Below are 21,396 nucleotides of genomic sequence, written 5' to 3' on the forward strand. Positions count from 1 at the left end.
ATTATATAATATACCAACATATAATAGCTATTTATAAGATTATTTTTAGGTTAGTAAGCTATGCTTGATTTCTTTAATGTGAATTCATTAAATGCTGAGTTTTCTCCAATACAATAGCAAAACTTCGGAGACAAAATAGCTTTTACAAAAATGGATGGGTTGAACTGAGTGGCAAAGATAGAATTTTAGTTTACAATTTACCAAAAAAGACATTTAATTATAGTAGCCAGACAAGATGGAAACAAACACATTTAAAGAATATAAACTAAAACAAGAATTATTTTGTTTCAATGCTTTATGCAAACCAAGGATTGAGTCTAGACAAGAACTGTAACTCCACCCAATTTATATTCTCACCAAATGCACATACACACTTGTTAATGATCATGTCTAACATAAAAAAAAATTAAAAATTTGGCAGCAACATAATGTATGTTCTGCAGTGTTGTTTCTAGTGACAGAGGATAACTTCAGATGCTGATGATATTAAATTGCATGTTTTTACAACTATTTATTTAGTACAGGATTGTTTTTTTGACAGTCAAGAATCAGCTAGCAAGCTTGATGACACACTGCTTGGTTGTGTTGGTTGGAAGCCCAATGTAACAAAATAAATTTCTCTTTGCTTGCTGTTACATTACAATGTTGAAATATTTATTCGTTCAGTAATTTCTCAAGGGCATCAAGCATCAACTGAACATTTAAATAATAGTAGAAAGAGTTATTTTTATGCTTACTTTTGTGATATTTAAAAAAAATTCCCTTTTGAAATAGCTAGCTATATACTTTTGGCCAGAAATACTTTTTAATTATGAAATTTTTTAAATGAACCTTCCTTTCCATTAAAACAATCCTAAAAGCAATATAAATAGCTTGCAAAGGAGAAAATACATGTGACAGTGTTACTGAAAGATACATGAAACTAACAAAAACAATTGTCTAGATTAATTGCGCATAAGAGTTAAAGATCAAGCCTAATCCCTATTTTACATACAGCATCACTGGTTAAAAATAGCAAGTACTTTTATACATTTATAAAGAACAATTTTGAGTGAATTAAACATGGATTGATTTGATGGGGTTACAATAAAAAAATGTACAAATATAATTCAATAAGTGTATGAAATAACCATAAATGTTAATATTTAGCATGTTTGGCTTCACTTCCACCACCAGCACCACTAGAAGGCTTTCTCTTGTCTATGATTCTCTGTATTTGCTGTAACTCTCTATCAAGCTTCTGTTTTTCATCCTTTGGACCTGTTCTTCGTGTACGTCGCCCATCTGACATTTTGACACCATACTGAAAAGCAGCCCTAAGAAATAAAAAAAAAAACCGTTATAAATGTTCAATACTATAACTAACAGCAACATGGATACTTAAGTCCTTGACATGTAGACTCTCCTGATTTTGTACATGGTTGTCCCTTGATAATCAAGAGAACTTAAGAGTTGATTTATTATGAGGTCATTACATTAATCTGCATTGGAAATAAATTCTATATACATAAATCTAAAAAAAAACCCAATAAATAAATAAAATTTACTTAGGAAGAGCCTCTCTGTTTGACATATAGTCAGAATATTCTTCAGCTGTGTCAAAATCCCATCGACCAACTGGGCCTTTCTTGTTTCCCTGATCCATTTTTGTAAAGTCAACTTCTTCATCTGAATCATCAATAGCATCTGCTGACTCCATCATGCTGTGGTTATTTAAAACAAGAATTTCATTAAAAGAGAAAAATAGCTATTCAGTTTTAATTTAAAGTGGATCGACAATGCAAGCAATAGTTTTAAAATGAAACAGTAGGCCTAATAAAAAAGAAAAATATGGATTTGGACATACCCTGGGTAGCACTCAGCATAACTGTCAATATCTGTTTTTGCTTTTAGTTTCATCAATCTATTCTTTTCTGCCTCTATTTTAACTCTAAAAAAATGTGGGTCCAAGATAAATTATTTAGTGAGTACTAAATATGAATAAAATTTAAAAAATGTCTAATGCAATTTTCATTATTATAGTTAGTGATAATACTTCACCAAAACACTTATTAAAAAAAAAATAAAACTTACTTTTCTTTTTCTTCTTCTAACTCAGCATATCCCTAAATAAAATTATAAATGTGTAAAATATATCAATATAATTACAATTATTAGATTTTTTCAAACCTATTTTAAAAAGAGATCAACAAACATTTAAAAATATACTATCACAACCTTTATAAATAGGAAACAATATATTGAAAAAGTTGTTAAACGGTTGATAATGCTTTTCTTTTAGTTTATTTTTAATGAAGGCCAAGTTTATGATTTGAATAGTTTTAAGCATAATCCAAATACATTGTAAAGTTATCATACCTTAAACTTGTCATTAATGGATTTCACTAACTCTGAAGCTGTTTGTTTTTTATCTTTTACTTCATCCTGTATGGTTTAAAGATAAACAATGTTTATACAAATACAATTATTATTGACAAAATTTTTACAAATTCATAATACAACTTTATAGAAAAACAATTAACTATAATTTAAAAATAATTACCTCCTCCACAGGTTTTTCAAAGTAAGACCGTTTTTGTGCCCTTTCTTTTTCAACATCTCTATATCTGTCTACTTTTTCTTTCTCCCTTTCTTTCTCTCTCTCTCTTTCCCTGTCTCTATCTCTACGATCCCGTTCTCTTTCACGGTCTCTGTCTCTTTCCCTAGCCCTGGCTCTACAAGTGGTCAATTACAACATTAAATCCTATTTAATAAAAATGAGATCATCTAAAAATCATACAATTATTTTTTTTTAAATCTGTTAGAAATAACCATATCTAGCACTAAAAGAAACAGCACTTAATAGATTTACCTGTCACCCCTTTCTCTATCACGATCTCTACCCCTATCCCGATCTCTGTCTGTCTCTCTGTCTCTTTCTTTTCTATCCTTATCTTTCTTATCTTTGGGTTTGTTGAATGATGGTTCATAATCTCCAATTTCTCCATAAATGCTACAGAAGTGAAGTTTTAATTTTAACTGAACTTGAAATAGCATCATGATGCTACAATATATCAGGTAGTTAAAGAAATAATCAAAAATGTTTTATTGGTTTCATTACCTGTCATCCATGGCTGTAATTCGTGCTTTTTCTTCTTCTTTAAGTTTTCCTAATAAAAAAAAAAACCCCATAAAATAAATATGTGAATGTTTAATAAACAACTGATTTATTTCCTTTAAATGAGCAGCCATACTTAGACTTCAGCCACAATAAACATAAAAATATACCTTTTTCTTTCTTTTTTAACTTTTTAGCTTCTCGTTTGCCTTGCCGCAAATAGGAAAGGATCTGAGTCAGTTTGTTGATGACAATATCATTTGTTGTTAAGGTAGTTGTAGCCTGTTGAGAAAACCATTAAATGTATTGGCAGCCACAGTAAAAATGTAGATGTAGAAAAAACAAAAATGAAACAAAAACAACACTTACAGCTAAAGTAGGACAATCTGCTTTACTTCTTATAAGAGTTGCAGGTACATCAGATTCTGCAAAGTCATCTTCCAGGTCAATAACATAGGCCATCCTTCTTGGTAGAAATAACTCATTTCTAACAGGTGGCTTGTTTTTGAAAAGTGTTCTATAAATGTTGCGCCCTGTCAAATATGATGAAACCAAGGATCTTTTAAACAAACTTACAGTAAATTATTGAAAAAAGGAATACTTATTCTCTTGATAATAATTTAAGGGAAAGATTATTAAATATATATTACTCATATAAGCTTTAAAAAAAAAAAAAAAATAAAGAAGTCAACATATCTTGTGTGAAATACTTCTTATTTTACTGAATACTCACCTAATTTTGTCTTAAATGTTATCTTCTCTTCAGGATCCTCTTCTTCTCTAAAATTAATTTACAGGATTAGTATTCTTAAAAGAATTATGCCTTCTTACAGATAAAAATGCAAACAAATCAGTACAGATACAAATAGCTCAAACATTCATCAATAAGTGCACAATGAATAGGCATACTTAAAAAAAAAAAGTTTTTTAAGGTAAACTATTGCCCCACATATACATAAGCTACGTAGACAACACATTCAGAAAATCTGTATTACTTTGGTTGTGAGACTGCAGCTTCCATTAGATCTTCCTCTTCTTTTTCTTTGCATTGTATTTCAGCTCTTACCTAGAAAAATAGATTTGTTTAATATTCTATTTTCACTTAGCTATAGTAAAAAAAAAAGTTAAAAATGTTTTTACCTTCTCCAGAAGTGCAAAATCTAGACCTTTCACTAAATGAGTATGCTCCATGTCACCACCTAAATACTTTGAGGCTTGGATAACTTGCTTTCTCCTTTCTGCATAGTTTTCAATCCTGAGGAAAAATAACTTTTACTAAGCAAATACCTCTGGGATAATTCTATCCATTAAATCTTTCATAGATTGGGGCTTTTTATTTAACAAAAAATTCAAACTAATGAATAGATGATAATATTATCATCTAGCTGTTGTTAAAATACATGGCAAGATGGAAAAGATAAATTAACAAGGTATAATTGTAAAGGTTTTTAGAATGAAAGATAGGACAACATGATATTCTTTGAGTAGCTGTCTGAGAGATTGAAGTATTTTTGGTCATTGTCTGAGCTAATATAAGAAAGAAGCTAAATCCTAGTTGTAGAAATTTTCTGGCACTTACGCCTTGGCATCTGGTGCCACAGCTCTATAATCAGCTGTTGTACTGATTACCTCAGTTTCAACATAGTCCTTGTTTTGACCTTCTCTGCGCTCTCTTGCCTAAATACAAATACAATTTCAAACACTTATTAAACAACCTTTAAATGTAAAACAGATGTGATTTATTTATTTTTTAAAACTACCTTCAAAATAGCATGTATTAAAATAATTTGTTAATGATACATTAACAAACATTTTAAAATACAGAAAAGCTTAGATTTTCTTTTTAATTTTAAGCCTTTCCTAATTAAAAAAAAATTAGTAAAATATAAGAATTAGCTTTAAAACTACTTATTAAGAATTGTGTTTAATTAGGTGTGATTTTTGTGCAACTTTTTATGTGCCCTAAACATAAGTTCTAAATACATACCTATAAAAAACATACTGCTGGTTAAATATAAACAAAAATATAAAAATGTTTACCCTGTCTCTATACTTTGACTCTAATTCTTTTTGTCTTTCTTCTTCATCTCTCTTAAGTTTGGCATAGTAACTGTAATTATCATTTTAATATTAAATACTTTGACAAAAAACATTTAAAATCAAAACATTAATTTAGCAGAGAATTATCTCATAGATTTATTTAACATGACTTATTACACACAAAAGCCTTACCTTTTCTTCTTCTTTCTTCTAGTAGCAGCATCTTCTTCTTCCACCTCATCTTCCTTGACTGGGGCTCTGTCACTAAAAAATAATATTTAAAAAAGTTATAATGCAGATAATTATTATGGAACATATATAGAAAAAGCAAAAAGGTAATAAAAGATAAACTCACTCTTTTCTTGCATGTCTCACTGTTTCTGAATAAGATGATGATGATGGTTTAGGAGTCATAAGCATCTTGCGGAAATCCTCATTTGTAAGAGGATGTCTAAAGTAGGAAAAAATAAGGTAAGGAACCATTTCAATCTTGTTTTTATTTAAAAATTATACTACTGTACAGGGAGAGGAAAAAAGAAAAGATCCTAAAAACATACTCATCATCATTTCCATCTTCTCCATGGACTCTATGTCCCGAAGGAGGTAAGGGATTAGAAAAAGCCTCTGTATCACCTGAAAACAAACAAGAGTAGAGTAGCACTTAGTAAATAACTGATCTAGACTCTTAGAGTCTAGGTGTAAAATTACTTTAAGAAATTGTGGTAAGCCTGTGGTGGTTGTTAATGTTGGCTATTGCTACCTTTTTAAAAATAAATTTTAAATAATATTAGATTTATTAGGGGTTATTAGCCAATATTTAATATTTAGATCTAGAAATACTGGCCTATACTGTTATAGAGCCAAATTTTTTTAAAAATAACATTTTGGATTTAAAAGGCTTAGGCGTAAAATCTAAATGATTAGGCCCTAAGCCTAATTTAAATAACACAGGAGTGATCACCCCTAAACTACAGGAGATGGCAACTCGGGATATAGAATTATAGACATATTTTAAAAATCAATTTTTATATACTTAAACTTTTTGAAATACAATGGAATCTCGAAGAAAAAAGAATTGCGCACCAAGTGAACAGCAAAAAATGTGTGTATAATAGTGCAGAACATTAGTACTTTATAAATTCATATGCATTTTTTGTGAAATCTGAAATAGCGTAAAGTACTACTTCTAGTCACTGGAAATTACTCAAAATTTGAAAGAAAACAGATAATTGGATCTTTTACTTAAATGTGAAACTTTGTCTATCTATCAGAAACTCAGAAACAGTACTCAAGTTAGATCTATAGGCTTTTGAAAAACCAAAAGTAGAATAAGTTCCGTTAACAGAACTACAATTTGATATAATACTTATGACTTAATGTTTCCCTTTCAAACCTGACGGTCTATGGGGCAAGTGAAGTAGAGTTCACTTGTTTCTGTGACCTCGGCATATGAAGAGATAGTGTGGTTATCACTATGCCCAGCTGCCTTTACTTTCCCTAATGAGAGTTAGGTACCCATCAGAGTTGGGTGGACTCAGGGACGGTCTACTGACTTGAACCGTGTGTGTACTGAGTACTGAGTGTACTACATATGTAGTCAAGTGTGAAGTGTAGTGTGTGTCTGTGAAGTTGTGAACACAAGCACTGTTGTTGCAGTCAGTTGTTACAGTGTTACAGCCCATTGTTACAGTAAGGTTGGTAAAATCACGATATAGCGTCGGAAATTATTGGGTAATGTTCGTTGAGTTTCGGTAACATTCGTTACTGTAAACCATAGTTTATTTGACCGGTGAAAGAAAAATAAAGTCAAGTGCATTAAATTAATGTTTTAACTTAATTTAATGTTTAACTGACAAAAAATTAGCAACAATTAGTAAATCTAAATATTATTAATAAAGTCGAGTGTAGTAATTAATGTTTTTTTTTTAAGAAACAAAAAATCTGCAGAAGATTTGCGACAACCAGCTCTAGTTCTGTTAGTAAATAAGACGATTAGGGCCTAGATTTACTAAAGTTAAAAGTAGTAAGAATAACTAGAATAATGTTTAGTAGCAGCAATAATTAGCACATACACTTAAAATAATTAGAAATACAAAATAATTAGCAAAACAGTATTTAAAACGCAACTAAAATCAATCCTTGCACATTTTTAAACATTATGTACTAAAAATAATATGGCGGCAAATAAATGATGGTTTACAGTATTTTCGGTGGTTTCAAGAACGGCTCGACAGACTACGCCATGGTTTTACTGTTTTTTACTGCTGTACAGTTCCGGAATAATAACCGACGCTATATCGTGATTTTACCGTAAGGTTTATGAAATTTCATATAGGCCCTAAATATATAGGCCTAAGTCATAAGTTAGCTGGACTGCTAACCCGTAAGTCTCGAGTTCGAATCCTCGTTATACAAACGAGAAAGTCAGAAAGTTAAAAAAAACTCGATAATTGGTTGTCATTTTTTAAAGTGTTGGTGTCATTTTAAAAACAACAAGATAATCGAGATTTGTACTAATTTAGAGTTTGTTATGTTGATATAATTTAGGTCTAGATCAAAATGTGTATAGGGATTTCCATTAATTTAAAAAAATAAATTGAAATATAGACAGACTACTTACGTTCAGGCATTGTTGAATTTCATAGGTTGTCGTCTCATAAAAGCTGTTTGTTTTTCCTTTAAAATATCCAGATTTTTATTCCAACCTAGTTAAATGCGATGCGTTTAAATTAAAGCGATTTATACTATGTTGTAATATATTACATCTTGTCAAATTAACCTGTATAATTATATTAATTACGCCTAAACACCCTCTTTTATTTGTTAAAGAAAATATAAAGATCTAAATGTAATATTTAATACATTTGTATAGTCGACAACGGTGTATACAACAGCTAAATTAGGACAAATTTAAGAACTTTACTGCTATTATTATCAACGTATGGGATTGCTTCCGGTTTTGTGGACGTGTCAACATTTGCAGACTCACTACAGCAACACAAGTTATTTTTTACTTAAACATTACTTATTGTACATAGACCTCTGTATTCAACAGATAACCCGCTAAAATGCCAAAGGAATCTTTACGCGAAAAACTAGACGGAAACGAGCTTGATTTGAGTTTAAGCAATCTTGACGCAGTACCGGTTAAAGAATTGGTATGCTTTAAAAAAACATTTAATTAATAAAAAAGCTTAAAAAGCAAATTTCAAAATAAAATTAAATACTTTTTGGGAGAATGCTTACACCGGTGTCTGATAATGGAAGCTTCTTTAAAAAAAGGGGTGTTAGGTTACTGGTAGTTAACTAAATACACACATGGCTGGCTAATGTCAATGCTAACCCTGTCCCTAACCCTAACCCCAACCCTGGTCCAACCATATGCCTAACCCTAATTTCTAACTATAAAATTAGTCGAGATTACAATACTACTAATAACCCAACACCCCTTTTTTACAGAAGATTCCATTATCGGACACTGGTATCTATAATCATCCCACATTTTTTTTCACTTGAGTTTGTCAGATCTTGCATGCATCCTACTCCCCCTTCCCTTTCTCATAACCACACTACATCCTGAGCAATCTAGGCAGTCGGTTACTTGGTAGTAAGTTGGTAGTATAAACTTCAAAAGTATTGGTGTGATCGGTTACATTACCGTTACATGTCCTATGCAATAGATGGACTCTTCCAAATTCGAACCCTCAAGCTTATTAGGCTCGTCAGTTAGAGACAGCAACCCATCAACTCCTAAATCAATGAAATGAGTAGTGGAGCTCTTAGAGACTTAGAAAAGCTTACCAACTCTGTTTCCTTTCAGTAGCTCTTGCAACGCTCTTGATTCCAATTGGCATAGAGTATAGTATATACTATAGAGGCAATGTCCTGTACCTTGAGTCCATTAGCTGTGTAGAGAGAGGGGGTCTGATAGTACTGATACATAGGCAGCATCTGACTTTTGTCATCTTACCACCTGGTATTGTGCTTGTATTTCCAATGGTCTATTGGATTATGGAGCCATTATTTTCATATAGTATTGAAATCAGTATAATCATGTTTATTTTACTTGATTTTAGGACAATTTAGGGAAAACTCTTCTGAGGTCCTAATTTTTAATAAAAACAAATATAAAAAAACCTTATAGCAACAAGCTTTTATATGCACTGAAAATAAGAAAATAAAGTATATTTGTTTCAATAGTAAAAGCTTTTGTCTCTACCATATGTAAAAGATCTCACGAGCGACCAAAGCTTTTACTAAACAAAGCAAGTACACTTTATTTTCTTATTTTCAGCTTGTTGTTAAAAAGGTTTTTTTTTTTTATGTTAGTTTTATTTTCTACTTTTTAGTGATTCCTAATTAATGAAGTCGACACGACTAAAATATTTCGCTATATCCAAAAGATTATTATCTGACCTGTGAAAAGCAGCAGTACTTAACCATAATTTACAGATAACAGCAAGCCGATGAAGGGAAGGATAGTTCTTAATCCCCTTAGTTTCAAATAGTTTAAAAACATTATTATCTGTCCCTAATAGCCTACAATTGTAAACATTCGGCGTGAATCACATCTCACCAGACTGGTCAGTTCATAGCGTCTAACAGTTTAGCCAGTTATCTCCCCTTCTGTTATTGAATATAGTCATCTATCAAAAGGTTTAATTTTGTTATCTCCCTTAGTGTCAAAACAGTTTAATTAATTCTAATGCATAATTAAACATCTAATTAAATTTTAAAAAAAGATTTGTATTGTCATCGAAGTGGAAGTATCTGGAAAGTTTGAACAAAATTGCTGCATTAGAAGTTAATTAGGGCTGGATAGGGATTAGTTAGGACTTTGGTTTCGGTTAGGGATAGGATTAGTAAATTATGTAACCTAACACCCCTTTTTCAATTAATGTGCATTATCTGACACTGATGCAACACATATCTCTGAAGGTTAATTTATAAAGTGACTTTTTGCTTATAGGATAAAGTGATATGTAAGGCACCATTATGCCCATTTTTTAAAAAATCAATTAAAAATAATAATTTTGCCTAATTAAAACCTAAAAAAACATTGAAACTAAATGAAGACCAGAAAAGCACAATAAAAAAAAGAGGCTTTTGCCAGATGAAGTTTATTGGTTGGTTTGCCAGTGGGTAAAAAAACTTGATTTTAATTCCATGAATTGAACCACTGACTTTTTAAAAAAATGAATTATTTCAGTCCTAAATCAGTAGAGGATTAAATTTGGTGTTCAGTAAAAGTATTTTTAAAATTACTATTGAATGACCATGTTTTTTTTAAATTTTAAAACAGGCAGCACTTCCAAAAGCAACACACTTGGACTTGTCATGTAATCAACTTTTAATTCTTCCAGTAAGCCCTAATGATTAATCAATCTTTATATTAATATAAGATTTTTAAAAAAATACAATATAATCTTTAATAAGCTCATTTAGAAAGAAAAGCTAGAGCAGTAAAAAAGGAAACAATGAAAGATTACCATTATATATTATTTTTATGTCATTAACTTACCTTTTAAAATTCTCTTTTGCTTCAGGACAACTTTTGCACCTTGACTCACATCATCAAATTAGATTTAAGCAAAAATGCTCTTACTGAGCTCCCTAAAGATTTTGGTCAACTGGAAAACTTGCAGCACCTGGACCTTCTTGGGAATCAACTAAAAACATTACCTAGGTCTTTCCACCAGCTAAAAAAATTAAAATGGCTGGACTTAAAAGATAATCCTTTGGAAGATGGATTAAAAAAGAATGCAGGAGACTGTCTAAATGAAGATCAATGCAGGAAATGTGCTACACGAGTAAGGCTTTTCATGTTGAACTTAGTTCATGATAGCATTTCTGATCTTCTTTTATTAATGTTTAAGTATTATAAAAAAAAATAATTTATCAAAACCTTACTTAATCGTAATTTTAAAAAAATATGCTTCAGCACCTAACAGTATGATGAAAATATTTAACAATTTCTGTAAGTGCTTTTGATAGATTTAATTGTTTTTGAGCTTTTACACCCCTTATTCTAATGTTACATATTCTGATTGTTTTTAAAACCAAAGATTTTGATGTATATGACGGATTTAAATGACCAGCTGGATAAGCAGTGGCAAGCTAAAAAGAAAAAACAGGAAGGTGAGTATTCTTCAACTCATTTCAGTTGTAATATCTAAAGCTGATAGTCCATTAAAACAAAAAATTGTTTTTTTTATTCAGTTTTAAAATATGCTTAAACATTCAGAGGCTGAAGCAAAGCAAAAAGAGAAGGAAGAGAAAGAAGTGCAACGTAAAAGACAGGAGAAAAAAGCAGAGAAAGAAAGGAGAAGGAGAGAACATGAAGCAAGAAGAGCTCAGGAACTACTTTCACAGAATGGTGACACTTCAGATGAAGAATTAAATGCAGCTAGAGGTATACATTTGATTTTTTTTCCAAGCTTCTTTTTTTTTTTTGGAAATTTTTAAGGCATGTTATTAAAAATACACTTGATTTTATTGTCACTTATTAAATTGTTTTAATTACCATTGACTCGATGTTAAAATTTGGCGAATATTTTTATATATCGCAAATGACATTATTACTTGGATTCTGATTCTAAAACTTGATGGAAACTATTTTAATTGGTTTAAAGGTTATAAAATGATAAAGATAAACACAACATAGGAATGTTTTAGTTTTGTTACATTTAAAATTTTATTATTTACAGAAAAACTGAAGTTTAATGAAAGTCTTAGAATGAAAAAAGGAAAAGGTTTGTTAAAAATGTTCTTATTAATGTTGCAGCAATATTTTATTTACCTAACTTTTAGAAGTGAAATAATTAGAACTTGTCAAACTTGATTATGTCAACAGCCGAGTTTGCCATGTTTTTGAAGATTTAAAATTTTTGTATATATATTTGCTTATCATCTACTTAAAGAAATAATTTGTGTTATTAAATGTAGTCTTCATAGATCTACATGTTTGCTAACAACTAAGCCTTTGTTACAAAAGGCAAATGTGCACCAGCCACAGAAGATATATACCAACACACTATATCCAAAAATGTATGACTGCATCAGCATAAGAGTCAGATTCATGACTCTAATAGCTTTAATATCTAACTTAATCACAATACTCCATTATTATGTGATTAGTAATGTGTATGCAACCATTCATAGTGTTTCCTCGCTACTTTGTGGTGTATTAACACATATTCACTGGCTTTGAATTTTTTTCCGATGAAATTTATCGGTCTGCAGTTCGTAAAGCTGTAATGCTGGCAAGAATATAATATCAAGTTAAAGTGTGAATAGTGTAGATGCACTTTTTGGACTAAAGTAATGGGATAGAAATATGAAAAACCTAATTGTCTATTGATAGCATTTTTATTTTCTTGGTCAAAATATGTAATATTACAAAACAATTATTTTTTCAGGAAAAAGCAATAGAAACTGTTTTCTGCTGGTACTGTTTTCATTCTTGGCACTGTTGTTAGCCCTGCTGGTTGCAATAGATTTCCACTGTATTTCAAGTCAAAAAGATAACTTGTGTAAAGCATATTGGCAGCCAGTGCGCACTAAATTTTTACAAGTTTGTGAACAATATACTTATGCTATTATAGAATTTTACCATAAGCACATTGAAAAATATTTTATTTCAGAATCATGATTTATGAATAGCAATAGATAATGGATGTATGAATGGATGGGTATTGAGGTGTACATGTCAATTCAACATTTATTAAATTAATTCTTCAGTCATAAGTTCAATTTGTTTCAAACAATATTTATTTTTTACAAAATTAGAACCCACCTTAACTACAAAATTTCCACTTCTCTTTGAACCAGTTTGAATACATGTCCATATTAAAATATAACTATTTTCAAAGTAAATTTTACTAAAACAAGCAGTCTTACTATATGTTGTTTAATTACATTTATATTTTAACTTCCAGACTGTATACCATTTCAAAATTTCAAAATGTTTAAATAATATTGTACATTTGTGAGATTTTAATTTCTCAATATTTTTTTTACTTTAGTCAGTTATGTGTTTATGTTAGAAAAACTGGAAACATCTTTTAAAATCAAAACTTGTATCTAGAAAATATAATCTTGCCTTGGACTAAATTAAGTCTTCACTATGCATAAACAGTTAACAGCAAGCTGAAAATCAATTATATTATAGCATGAAGTTTAAGTTAACATTTTAAGAAAATGCTGCTTAAAGTGGATAATATACTAGGCATATCTAATGTTAGTAGCCTGTGATAATTTATAGATTATTTTTTTTTGTATGTGAAGTAAGTAATGGTGATAGAATTTGTTTTTGATTTCTGATTGTTACATGATTCTACTTTGTATATAAAATAGCATTGATAATGTTCCAGCAATGTATAGTAATTTTTATTGATTTCACTCAAAATAAATTTCATTTACAACATAACCATTTAATGTGATGGAGTATTTTTTCTCAACCAGCTTATGAAAATGTTCATACAAAGTTCACTAAGTAGGAACAGATTAACAAACATGGGTTATCATGACAGAAACATAAGACATGCTCAATTCCAATATTTAACAAACTCAAGGATGATTTTGAAGTTTGATTTAATTTACCTACAACATTTTAACATAACTGTCAAAAAGATACAGTTCAATCCAACTCTAACGAAAGAACAGTTTTAAAAATCTATAACATCTAAATAAAAATGGTAGCAAGCCATAACTTTAAAAAGCATATTTATAATACATAGTATTGATCCAAGCTATTGTATAGTTTGTACTGAAATGCTGCAAAAATGAAATGATCAAAGAGCCTAAATTTTAAAATATAATAAGGTTAGAGCTAAGAAAATCAGCAAGATCCAAACATTTCGATAATCTTCACTAAAAAACCAAAGTTTAAAATTGTAACTAAGTGACACAAGCCAGTTGTCAATCGACAGTTCATCATAACTTTCTTACCTCGAAGAATAATTTGTAATACTTTGGATAATTATTATTTTATTTCAAGCACACAATACTAGGGTAAGCTTCTCTTTACTCTCAATAAAGAAATGTTAAAGTGCTCAAGTGAGTTAATTGAAACTAAATTTTTATTTTAAAATGCAGAAATAAAACTGCAACTTGTTTTACTCAAGTTATATTCTACTTTTGTGTCCAAGTTAAGATTTGTACACTAATAATCTAAAACATCAAAATCAAACTAGACCAAAAGTTCTGATTTATCACACTGCTACATTCAAGTGGAATGGAATACAGTCACAGCAAATGTAAAACAGGTTAAAAAAAAAAAAGTGAATTAATTAATCAGCTGGTTTCTAAGGTAAAATTAATACAAGGTTATAGTAAGTACACCTCTTCACAAGTAAATAAAAGTAACATAACATGAAACATCAATAGTAAAACACAGCTTTAACAGCTGTAGTAACAAATAAAATCTTTTATAACTAAACATTAACACTGCATATACTTCATCATATAAAACAACAGGATCTAGAGTAGCATAAATTAATGCAGAAAAAAATCTATTTTAGAGTACAACAAAGGAAAAAAATGTGTCAATAATTTTACATGGTAATTCATTATTTATTTATTAAGTTACAGATTAACAGTAAACAATGATTCCCTAAGTGTGTTATGTACCTAGCATTTTGATTCTCTTTAAATGAGTTATGATCATAAGATTCCAGCTAGTGAACACATGAAAACACAATAAAATAAGACTATTACATATCTGATATTTGAGTTTTATGTAACAATGAGTATTTAATAACACTTCTAATTGTACCTAATTTGATTTGTTTAATGTAAAATAAATGGCTAATCCAGATGCTGTAAGAATTCCTAATGCTAAAATAATATAACTTTTATATTTGCTTACAAATGCTTCTTCAACAACTTCTTCCTTATGCTTTCTTGGCTTTTTCTTACGCCCTTTCATCATTCTCTCAAACTCCAAAAGTTCTGCTTCCTGCTTTTTACGTTCCTCTTCTTCTTTAAGTTTGGATGTTTCATCAACAGTCTAAATAATATCAAAGATTTGCCTCAAGTAAAATTTGGCAAAATACAGTTATCTGATTTTACAACTATTGACAGCTGTATATAAAACTTAAAGAAATTAATTACGGTACCATTAATTTTAGAAGGGAATAACATTTTCAGTGTATAGATTAAATATGTAAGTTGATTTCCCATGTTATTAAGAAAACATACCATGCTTTTATTTTTGCAGCTGGTGTCACATTCAGGCTTTGGAACAACTGCCTTATCTTTGCATAGAATCTCTTTTTTTATCTTCTTACATCTACACTTGAGAACAACTTTCTTGTCACAACTGTTAATATTAGGACAAGCTCCACTGTGGCAGATAGCTCCACAAGGATGACCACAAGGCATCTTAAATTGAAAAATAAATATTTGAAACATTAATACTCCTAATTGGAAAATACAAATTAATTTTAGACAATATTGAAACATCCCATTATACAGAAGAAGAAAAATAAATATCCAAACCTCTTTTGGACAGGGCTGTTCACAGCACTTGAGAACATCTTGTTGAGATTTTGATACAGATATCCATCTTGAACACTCAATATGCTTGACAAGTGTTTGACAGTGGCAACGCATGCGTATCATCATATGACAAGGAGGGCAGGGTGGTGGGTGGCAAGGCTTGACACATGGGTGAGTACACCCCTCTGGTCTTTTAGCCTCACATCCAGCTTCACAATGCTGACACTCCTTGCCAGCCTGATGTTTTCAGTAGGTAAATATTTTAAACTCAGTTATACATGACAGTTATAAAAAAAAATTTGTTTTTTTTAAATTTATAGCCGATTAAAGTGCGTTCATGTTAACGTGCCAATTTATTTTGTCAACCCTAATGCACTGCATCATATTTTAATGTAATTGGTTATATTACATTACTAAATACAATAGCTGCAAATAGGCAAAACAATATATACACCTTTTAATAAATGTACTTTAAAAGAAATACTTGTTTAAAAGCTTATTAAATACTAACCAGAGAATCATCATCAGCACTTGTCACCACATGACAGGGCAACTGACAAACATGGTTTCCACAAGCTAAGTTACGTCCACATTTCCGACCACAAGAGTACGGTTTAACATTGAAGCATGGCAAGTCACTAGTCTGGATAAAATAAATTATATCATTTGAAAAAAGAAGTCTGAGAAATGCATTACTAAAACAGTTCTTGAAATATTTTTTGTTATGTGACACAATTATAGTTCAATGCCTTGAAAACATGAGGTAACAATTATTTCTTTAAAAACTAAAGTGGAGATTGAAGGCAGATTAAAGAATAGCTACCTCATGTTTTCCAAGGCATTGAACTGTAATAGGAACTTGGCATGGTGGACAAGGCTTGGCAACTTTCTCTATGCGGGTTGGCTTTGCTTCCCAGGGCCCTGCTTTTGCACTCTGAAATTGAAACAAAACTTTTTGATAACTACATTAAACTATCTTTCTAATGTTTATAGCAGGAAATTCTGTGTGCTGTAATCTTCCTTTCTTATTTTAAAAACACAATGTACAAAATTTTTGTGGACATGATAGCAAAAAATGTCTTTACTTTATCTTCTATCTTGATTTTAACAGCATCGTGGCACAAGACTGGGCAGTTATGATTGCACCCATTAAACTTTATTCCACATATAAAATTGCAGGGTGGACAATCAGCAAAATGACATCTATGTTTCTGTCTGTTGGGATGGTGGCATTCTGGTGGAGCTCTACAAATTAAAAACAAATTAAATTTGAAATGTTTACTGAGATAAGGTAAGCAGATAACTACAGCTAATACAAACACTTACTGGCAAGGTAGATTACACCTTGGAGGTTTTGTTTCCCTTTCTTTTCCACAAGGTACTGCAATTTGACTTTTCTTACAGTTGCAAGTGACACTCACAGTAAGTGGGCATGGATAGCAAGGACCTGATGATATATGGAATAATAAGTATGTTAGTGAAAAAAATTATTTTAATTAGCATTTACCCTAAAGTTATCAACTCATAAACATCAAAAGACAAAATGACCCTCCTGGAATGCATACTCATTCAAGCTATAAGTGGCATAAAACAAAAAATAAGCACCATAAGATTAAGTTACCTTTATGGCATCTGCTTGCACATTTATGATTGCGACACCTCAAAGTTTTGCCACATATATGCTCACAGCCAGGACAATTACCATCGCAGCACTAAAATAAATGTAAGCCTTTTTTAAAAATCTCATACAAATTTAAGTGTTTTTTTTACTGTTAAAAACTGGATATGGTTAACTGTAGCTTGAACTAAGTGAGAAGCAACTGTTACCTTACGATTACATTTGTGGACACCACAACTTCTCATGTTGTTGCACTTTTTCTCACACTGAAATTCTTTAGCACAAGGTACTTCTTTTTGCCGCTGACCACAGCGACACTTTTTAAATGACATTTGCATACACTGTTGAGGTTCAAGTACAATTAACACAATATAAATTTAACACACACCATGACTAGCTTAGAGTAATGAATACAATATAACTTGAGTTATCAAGCTGATTATGTTATTAAAGTGAGACATTAAATTACCTGCCCACATTCACCTGTGTGACATCTGTGGGTGCAAAAATGCTGGCCACAGGTTAGTGGTTTACCACAAGTATCACCACATGTTGGAATGTCTTCTGTACAAGGTAGTTGAAATTCTGCAATAGGATCAACAAAAAAAAAACACTGCATTAATAAATACAAAACACAAACTTTGTATGTCAATTCCTTAACAAGGTGAATTAAGTTACCTGTTTTTCCACATGGGCATTTTCTTAGTCCTAAACGTGGACAGCTACCACAGGGCCCTGAATGACATTTCACCTCACATAAATGATTACCACAGTTCAAAACTTTTCCACAGATCTAAAAATATAAATGTTCACCATGTAAATAAACATTAAAAGAACATATACCAACAGATTTATACATTCAGTAGCATAATTTAAAACTAATAAAAGTTGAATCATTTAGGGCTTAAAGTTTTAAAAATAACCACTTGTGTTAAAATAATAAAAGCAATATACACAAAACTGGGCCAAAGTTTAATATGCATGAGGTTAAATAGCTAAATAATTTACAAATAATTAATGTGCAAAAAAAAAAAAAAAAACAACTACTATAATAAACGCACCATACAAAGTGTGGGGACAGCACGCGCATAGGCCTGTAATGGGTTAATAATAAAGATAAACTGAAATATATCCTAAAATGTTTTATTTTTAAATACAAAATTCTTTTTTAATACCACCAGTAAGGAAACTATCACAATTACCTGATCACACTTCCAGGAAACACTATCACAAGGGCGTTCCATTTTCTTCTTTCCACAACAACAACTTTGTATGCTTGTTTGCGTACATGTAAGGCACTCGCCTGGTTAACAGCATAGGGAAACACATTTTTAAAAAAATTTTATTAATGAAATTTATTACGAGGCATTTAAAAAAATAGTGTTTTTTTATACAAAAATAATAATTTCTCTTACCTGAGTGACACCTGTCAGCACATTTGTGATGTTTGCAAGAAAGAGTGCGTCCGCAAATACTCCCACAAGTCCAAGATCTAGCACTACACCGCACAGTTTTTGGGGCACTCTTTCCACAGTAGCAAGAAGACTTAACAATTGATGGACAAGGAGGGCATGCCCCTGTAGAATAGTAGTCATTGATAAAAATGCTACAAGTGCAATTATTTTATAAACTTAACTGCTCTACCCTTTAAAACTGAAATGGTTATTTGTATACCAGAATTATACACCTTAATAAAATACAATTGTTTCCTTTACTACATTTATGTCAGTTTAAAACAAAATAAATTTAACAAAAAAAAAATGTGTTAAAACATGGTACCTGGATGACAAAGCAAGAGACATGAATGCCCACAATTAGGTTTCAGCTTGCGACCACAAACACCACCACATGAATGTGGTACAAGCCAGGGGTCAAATTTGGGGTTCTCCTCTTTTCCACAAAAACAGTAGTATTTTGTTGGACTTTCACGCTGTGAGTATTCATGACGGCATTTCGGACTGAAAATGTGTTGAATTTTAAAATTAAATGAATAATTATTTTGATCATGTAATAGAAGTTTTAATTATTAAAAAAATATCAATGAATATTCTCCTACCCCAGTTTATTCACTTACCAGTACCAAGGAATGTTATCAGTTGGTTTATCAGTGACAAAGTCTCCAGAGGAATATTGTTTCTGATATACTCCTTCTCTTACCCACTTTTGTATGCATGTTATGTGAAACATGCAAAAACAGCCAGAACAACTCCAAATCTGTGTTTTTTAATTACAAAGAAAATCATGTCACATGGATAACATTATTTCAGAAGCACTTCAATATAGTGTAGGAAAGAAAACTTACTGGTTCCTCTTTTTTGATAGTCTCTATACAAACAAGACATGCTGAAGTTCCAGATCTGAAAGAGTGAAGAAGCTTTTCCTGTGCTGAGTGTACTTCATCAGTATCACCAGTGTCTGAAATTTGTTAATATGCGCTTACTCATATATTCATTAAACCTGGTGTTCTAAGCAATTTCAAGATAAAAATAAATGTCATAGAATTAGAACCTTTCAGAATAATCAACTATTATAGCATTTATTCAAAATATACAAGTAAGCTTTTATAACAAGCACTGAAAAAAACCACTGTAAAAATTAACCTTACCAAATGTTTTAGCATATGACTTAAACACTCCGCTGAGAACCAAGCTACCAATATCATCTTCCTCATCATCAGAGTCACTCAAAATATTTTCTGTTTTAGATAAATGTCGTTGGGCAGACACTGAATGCTCATTTCTTGCCTTGGCAAATAAATCTTCAACTGACTTCATAGCTTGATAGAAATACAATTTTAAAATTGTGATTACAATTATTAAAAAAAAAAAATTTCACTAGCTGCAAAAATAAAATAAATCTAGACATCCTAATAACTGTAACACCAGATCTAATCCTTATAAAGTTTACAATTCTTACAAGCTTCTAATCTCTCACTTTCAACTCTTGGACTCTGAGGGCCAGAGATATTCAAACCATTATCAGCCCAACGGTTAGCTTGGTTTAAGTAGCCAGGCCTTTGCTGTGTTCCATTAGAACTTTGTGAGTTTCTTTGTTGTGGTGAGGCTGGTGTGACAAACTGATTACCACGTCCTCTCCCCCTCCCACGAAAAAAGGAGTTTTGCTGATCCATATTTCAACAATATGCAGTTTCAACTCCTGAAACAATAAAAAAGTAAAGACTAGGTGATTTATTTAGTTTATTTTTCTAAGGTTCTAATTTAGTTAGTATTTCACTCATCTTACTCTATAATCTAAAGCGCACTAAGCCCATGACTTCAGACTTAGCTAACTCCCACACATAACTATCTATTCTATAACTGACAGAGATACTCTATTCTTAGTATTCTATAACTATACTCCATACATACTAATAAAACTAGAAATAGCTCTCAGAAGGCTATTCGTAGTTCTCTATTTTTAGCCGACCAATCAAATTTATTTTAAAATTTAATGTCCTGCACATGCATGCAGATATTTTTTTCAAGTGGTTGCGTATCTGTTAGTTTGTCTTTGTCGTGTGTGATCTATTCCTTTTGGCTCAGAGTTTTTATTTTGCTTCTTTTTCTATTTTACTTTAGGGTTTAGCATTAAGGATTAGGTGTTAGGGATAAGGGTGTGGGGTTAGGCATTAAGGGTTAGTCATAAATACCCAAAAGAATCTAGATCTAGAATCTAGTTAGTTTTCTCATACATTTCATAAATTCATAGTGACATCCGACATATTAAAAAAATGTAGATCTACTGCCTGGCTATCCCCTATTTTTATATATTGATCTAGACTATATCTAGAATTTAAATCAAGATTCATGCGGTACACAATAATGTTTGTTTAATGTTTAGTAGTAATAAAGGTTGTTTTGTGTAAAATACATTTATCAAGCTGATGTCGTGGACTAGACTAATTGCCAGCTTTTATTGTTTTTTAGTGCGTTGTTTAATGAAGATTGTTGTTGAAATCTATGTATACATTATACTACAGTATAGACTTAGATCTATTAAATATTTCACCGATAATTTTCTTGCATAATACATACAACTTGATAATTTTTTAAAATGCAAACTTATTGGATAGTTACATGATATTTTAAAAAAATAAATTTAATTTCTACAATTTGACCAGCTACTTATAAAATTCAAACAG

General features: G+C 30.7%; 3 protein-coding genes across 4 annotated transcripts; 1 reads left to right on the forward strand and 2 right to left on the reverse strand.

Annotated features, from left to right (window-relative positions):
- Positions 1-413: 413 nt before the first annotated feature.
- Positions 414-7,961, reverse strand: LOC131937870 (protein Red). Its single transcript, XM_059295566.1, has 19 exons — positions 7,758-7,961; positions 5,695-5,770; positions 5,493-5,588; positions 5,330-5,401; positions 5,138-5,207; positions 4,677-4,774; positions 4,238-4,352; positions 4,093-4,163; positions 3,831-3,877; positions 3,467-3,630; positions 3,268-3,379; positions 3,101-3,149; positions 2,852-2,992; positions 2,543-2,714; positions 2,359-2,424; positions 2,074-2,105; positions 1,847-1,930; positions 1,548-1,703; positions 414-1,316 (listed from the first exon to the last, which is right to left on the reverse strand). Exons 1-19 carry the CDS (start codon positions 7,765-7,767, stop codon positions 1,139-1,141), a joined length of 1,809 nt encoding a protein of 602 aa, XP_059151549.1. The 5' UTR covers positions 7,768-7,961; the 3' UTR covers positions 414-1,138.
- Positions 7,962-8,089: 128 nt separating this feature from the next.
- LOC131937892 (leucine-rich repeat-containing protein 59-like) lies at positions 8,090-13,565 on the forward strand. The gene is made up of 7 exons (XM_059295600.1): positions 8,090-8,295; positions 10,440-10,499; positions 10,684-10,947; positions 11,203-11,275; positions 11,382-11,549; positions 11,845-11,889; positions 12,556-13,565. Exons 1-7 carry the CDS (start codon positions 8,206-8,208, stop codon positions 12,786-12,788), a joined length of 933 nt encoding a protein of 310 aa, XP_059151583.1. The 5' UTR covers positions 8,090-8,205; the 3' UTR covers positions 12,789-13,565.
- Positions 13,566-13,646: 81 nt separating this feature from the next.
- LOC131937879 (NF-X1-type zinc finger protein NFXL1) lies at positions 13,647-21,171 on the reverse strand. Of its 2 annotated transcripts, none has more exons than XM_059295586.1 (19): positions 21,126-21,171; positions 20,172-20,411; positions 19,861-20,031; positions 19,558-19,670; positions 19,330-19,469; positions 19,035-19,213; positions 18,671-18,832; positions 18,458-18,558; positions 17,934-18,048; positions 17,725-17,840; positions 17,465-17,596; positions 17,259-17,349; positions 16,964-17,084; positions 16,723-16,882; positions 16,461-16,571; positions 16,149-16,280; positions 15,638-15,874; positions 15,338-15,520; positions 13,647-15,146 (listed from the first exon to the last, which is right to left on the reverse strand). In XM_059295586.1, exons 2-19 carry the CDS (start codon positions 20,383-20,385, stop codon positions 14,913-14,915), a joined length of 2,712 nt encoding a protein of 903 aa, XP_059151569.1. In that variant the 5' UTR covers positions 20,386-20,411; positions 21,126-21,171; the 3' UTR covers positions 13,647-14,912. The 2 variants fall into 2 exon arrangements, with proteins under 2 accessions (XP_059151569.1, XP_059151561.1); XM_059295578.1 differs by having other exon boundaries at positions 20,947-21,149.
- Between the last annotated feature and the right edge of the window lie 225 nt (positions 21,172-21,396).

The sequence above is a fragment of the Physella acuta genome, unplaced genomic scaffold, assembly GCF_028476545.2.
Source record: "Physella acuta isolate Inbredline_101_S28 unplaced genomic scaffold, ASM2847654v3 ptg000017l, whole genome shotgun sequence".
Lineage (NCBI taxonomy): Eukaryota > Metazoa > Mollusca > Gastropoda > Physidae > Physella > Physella acuta.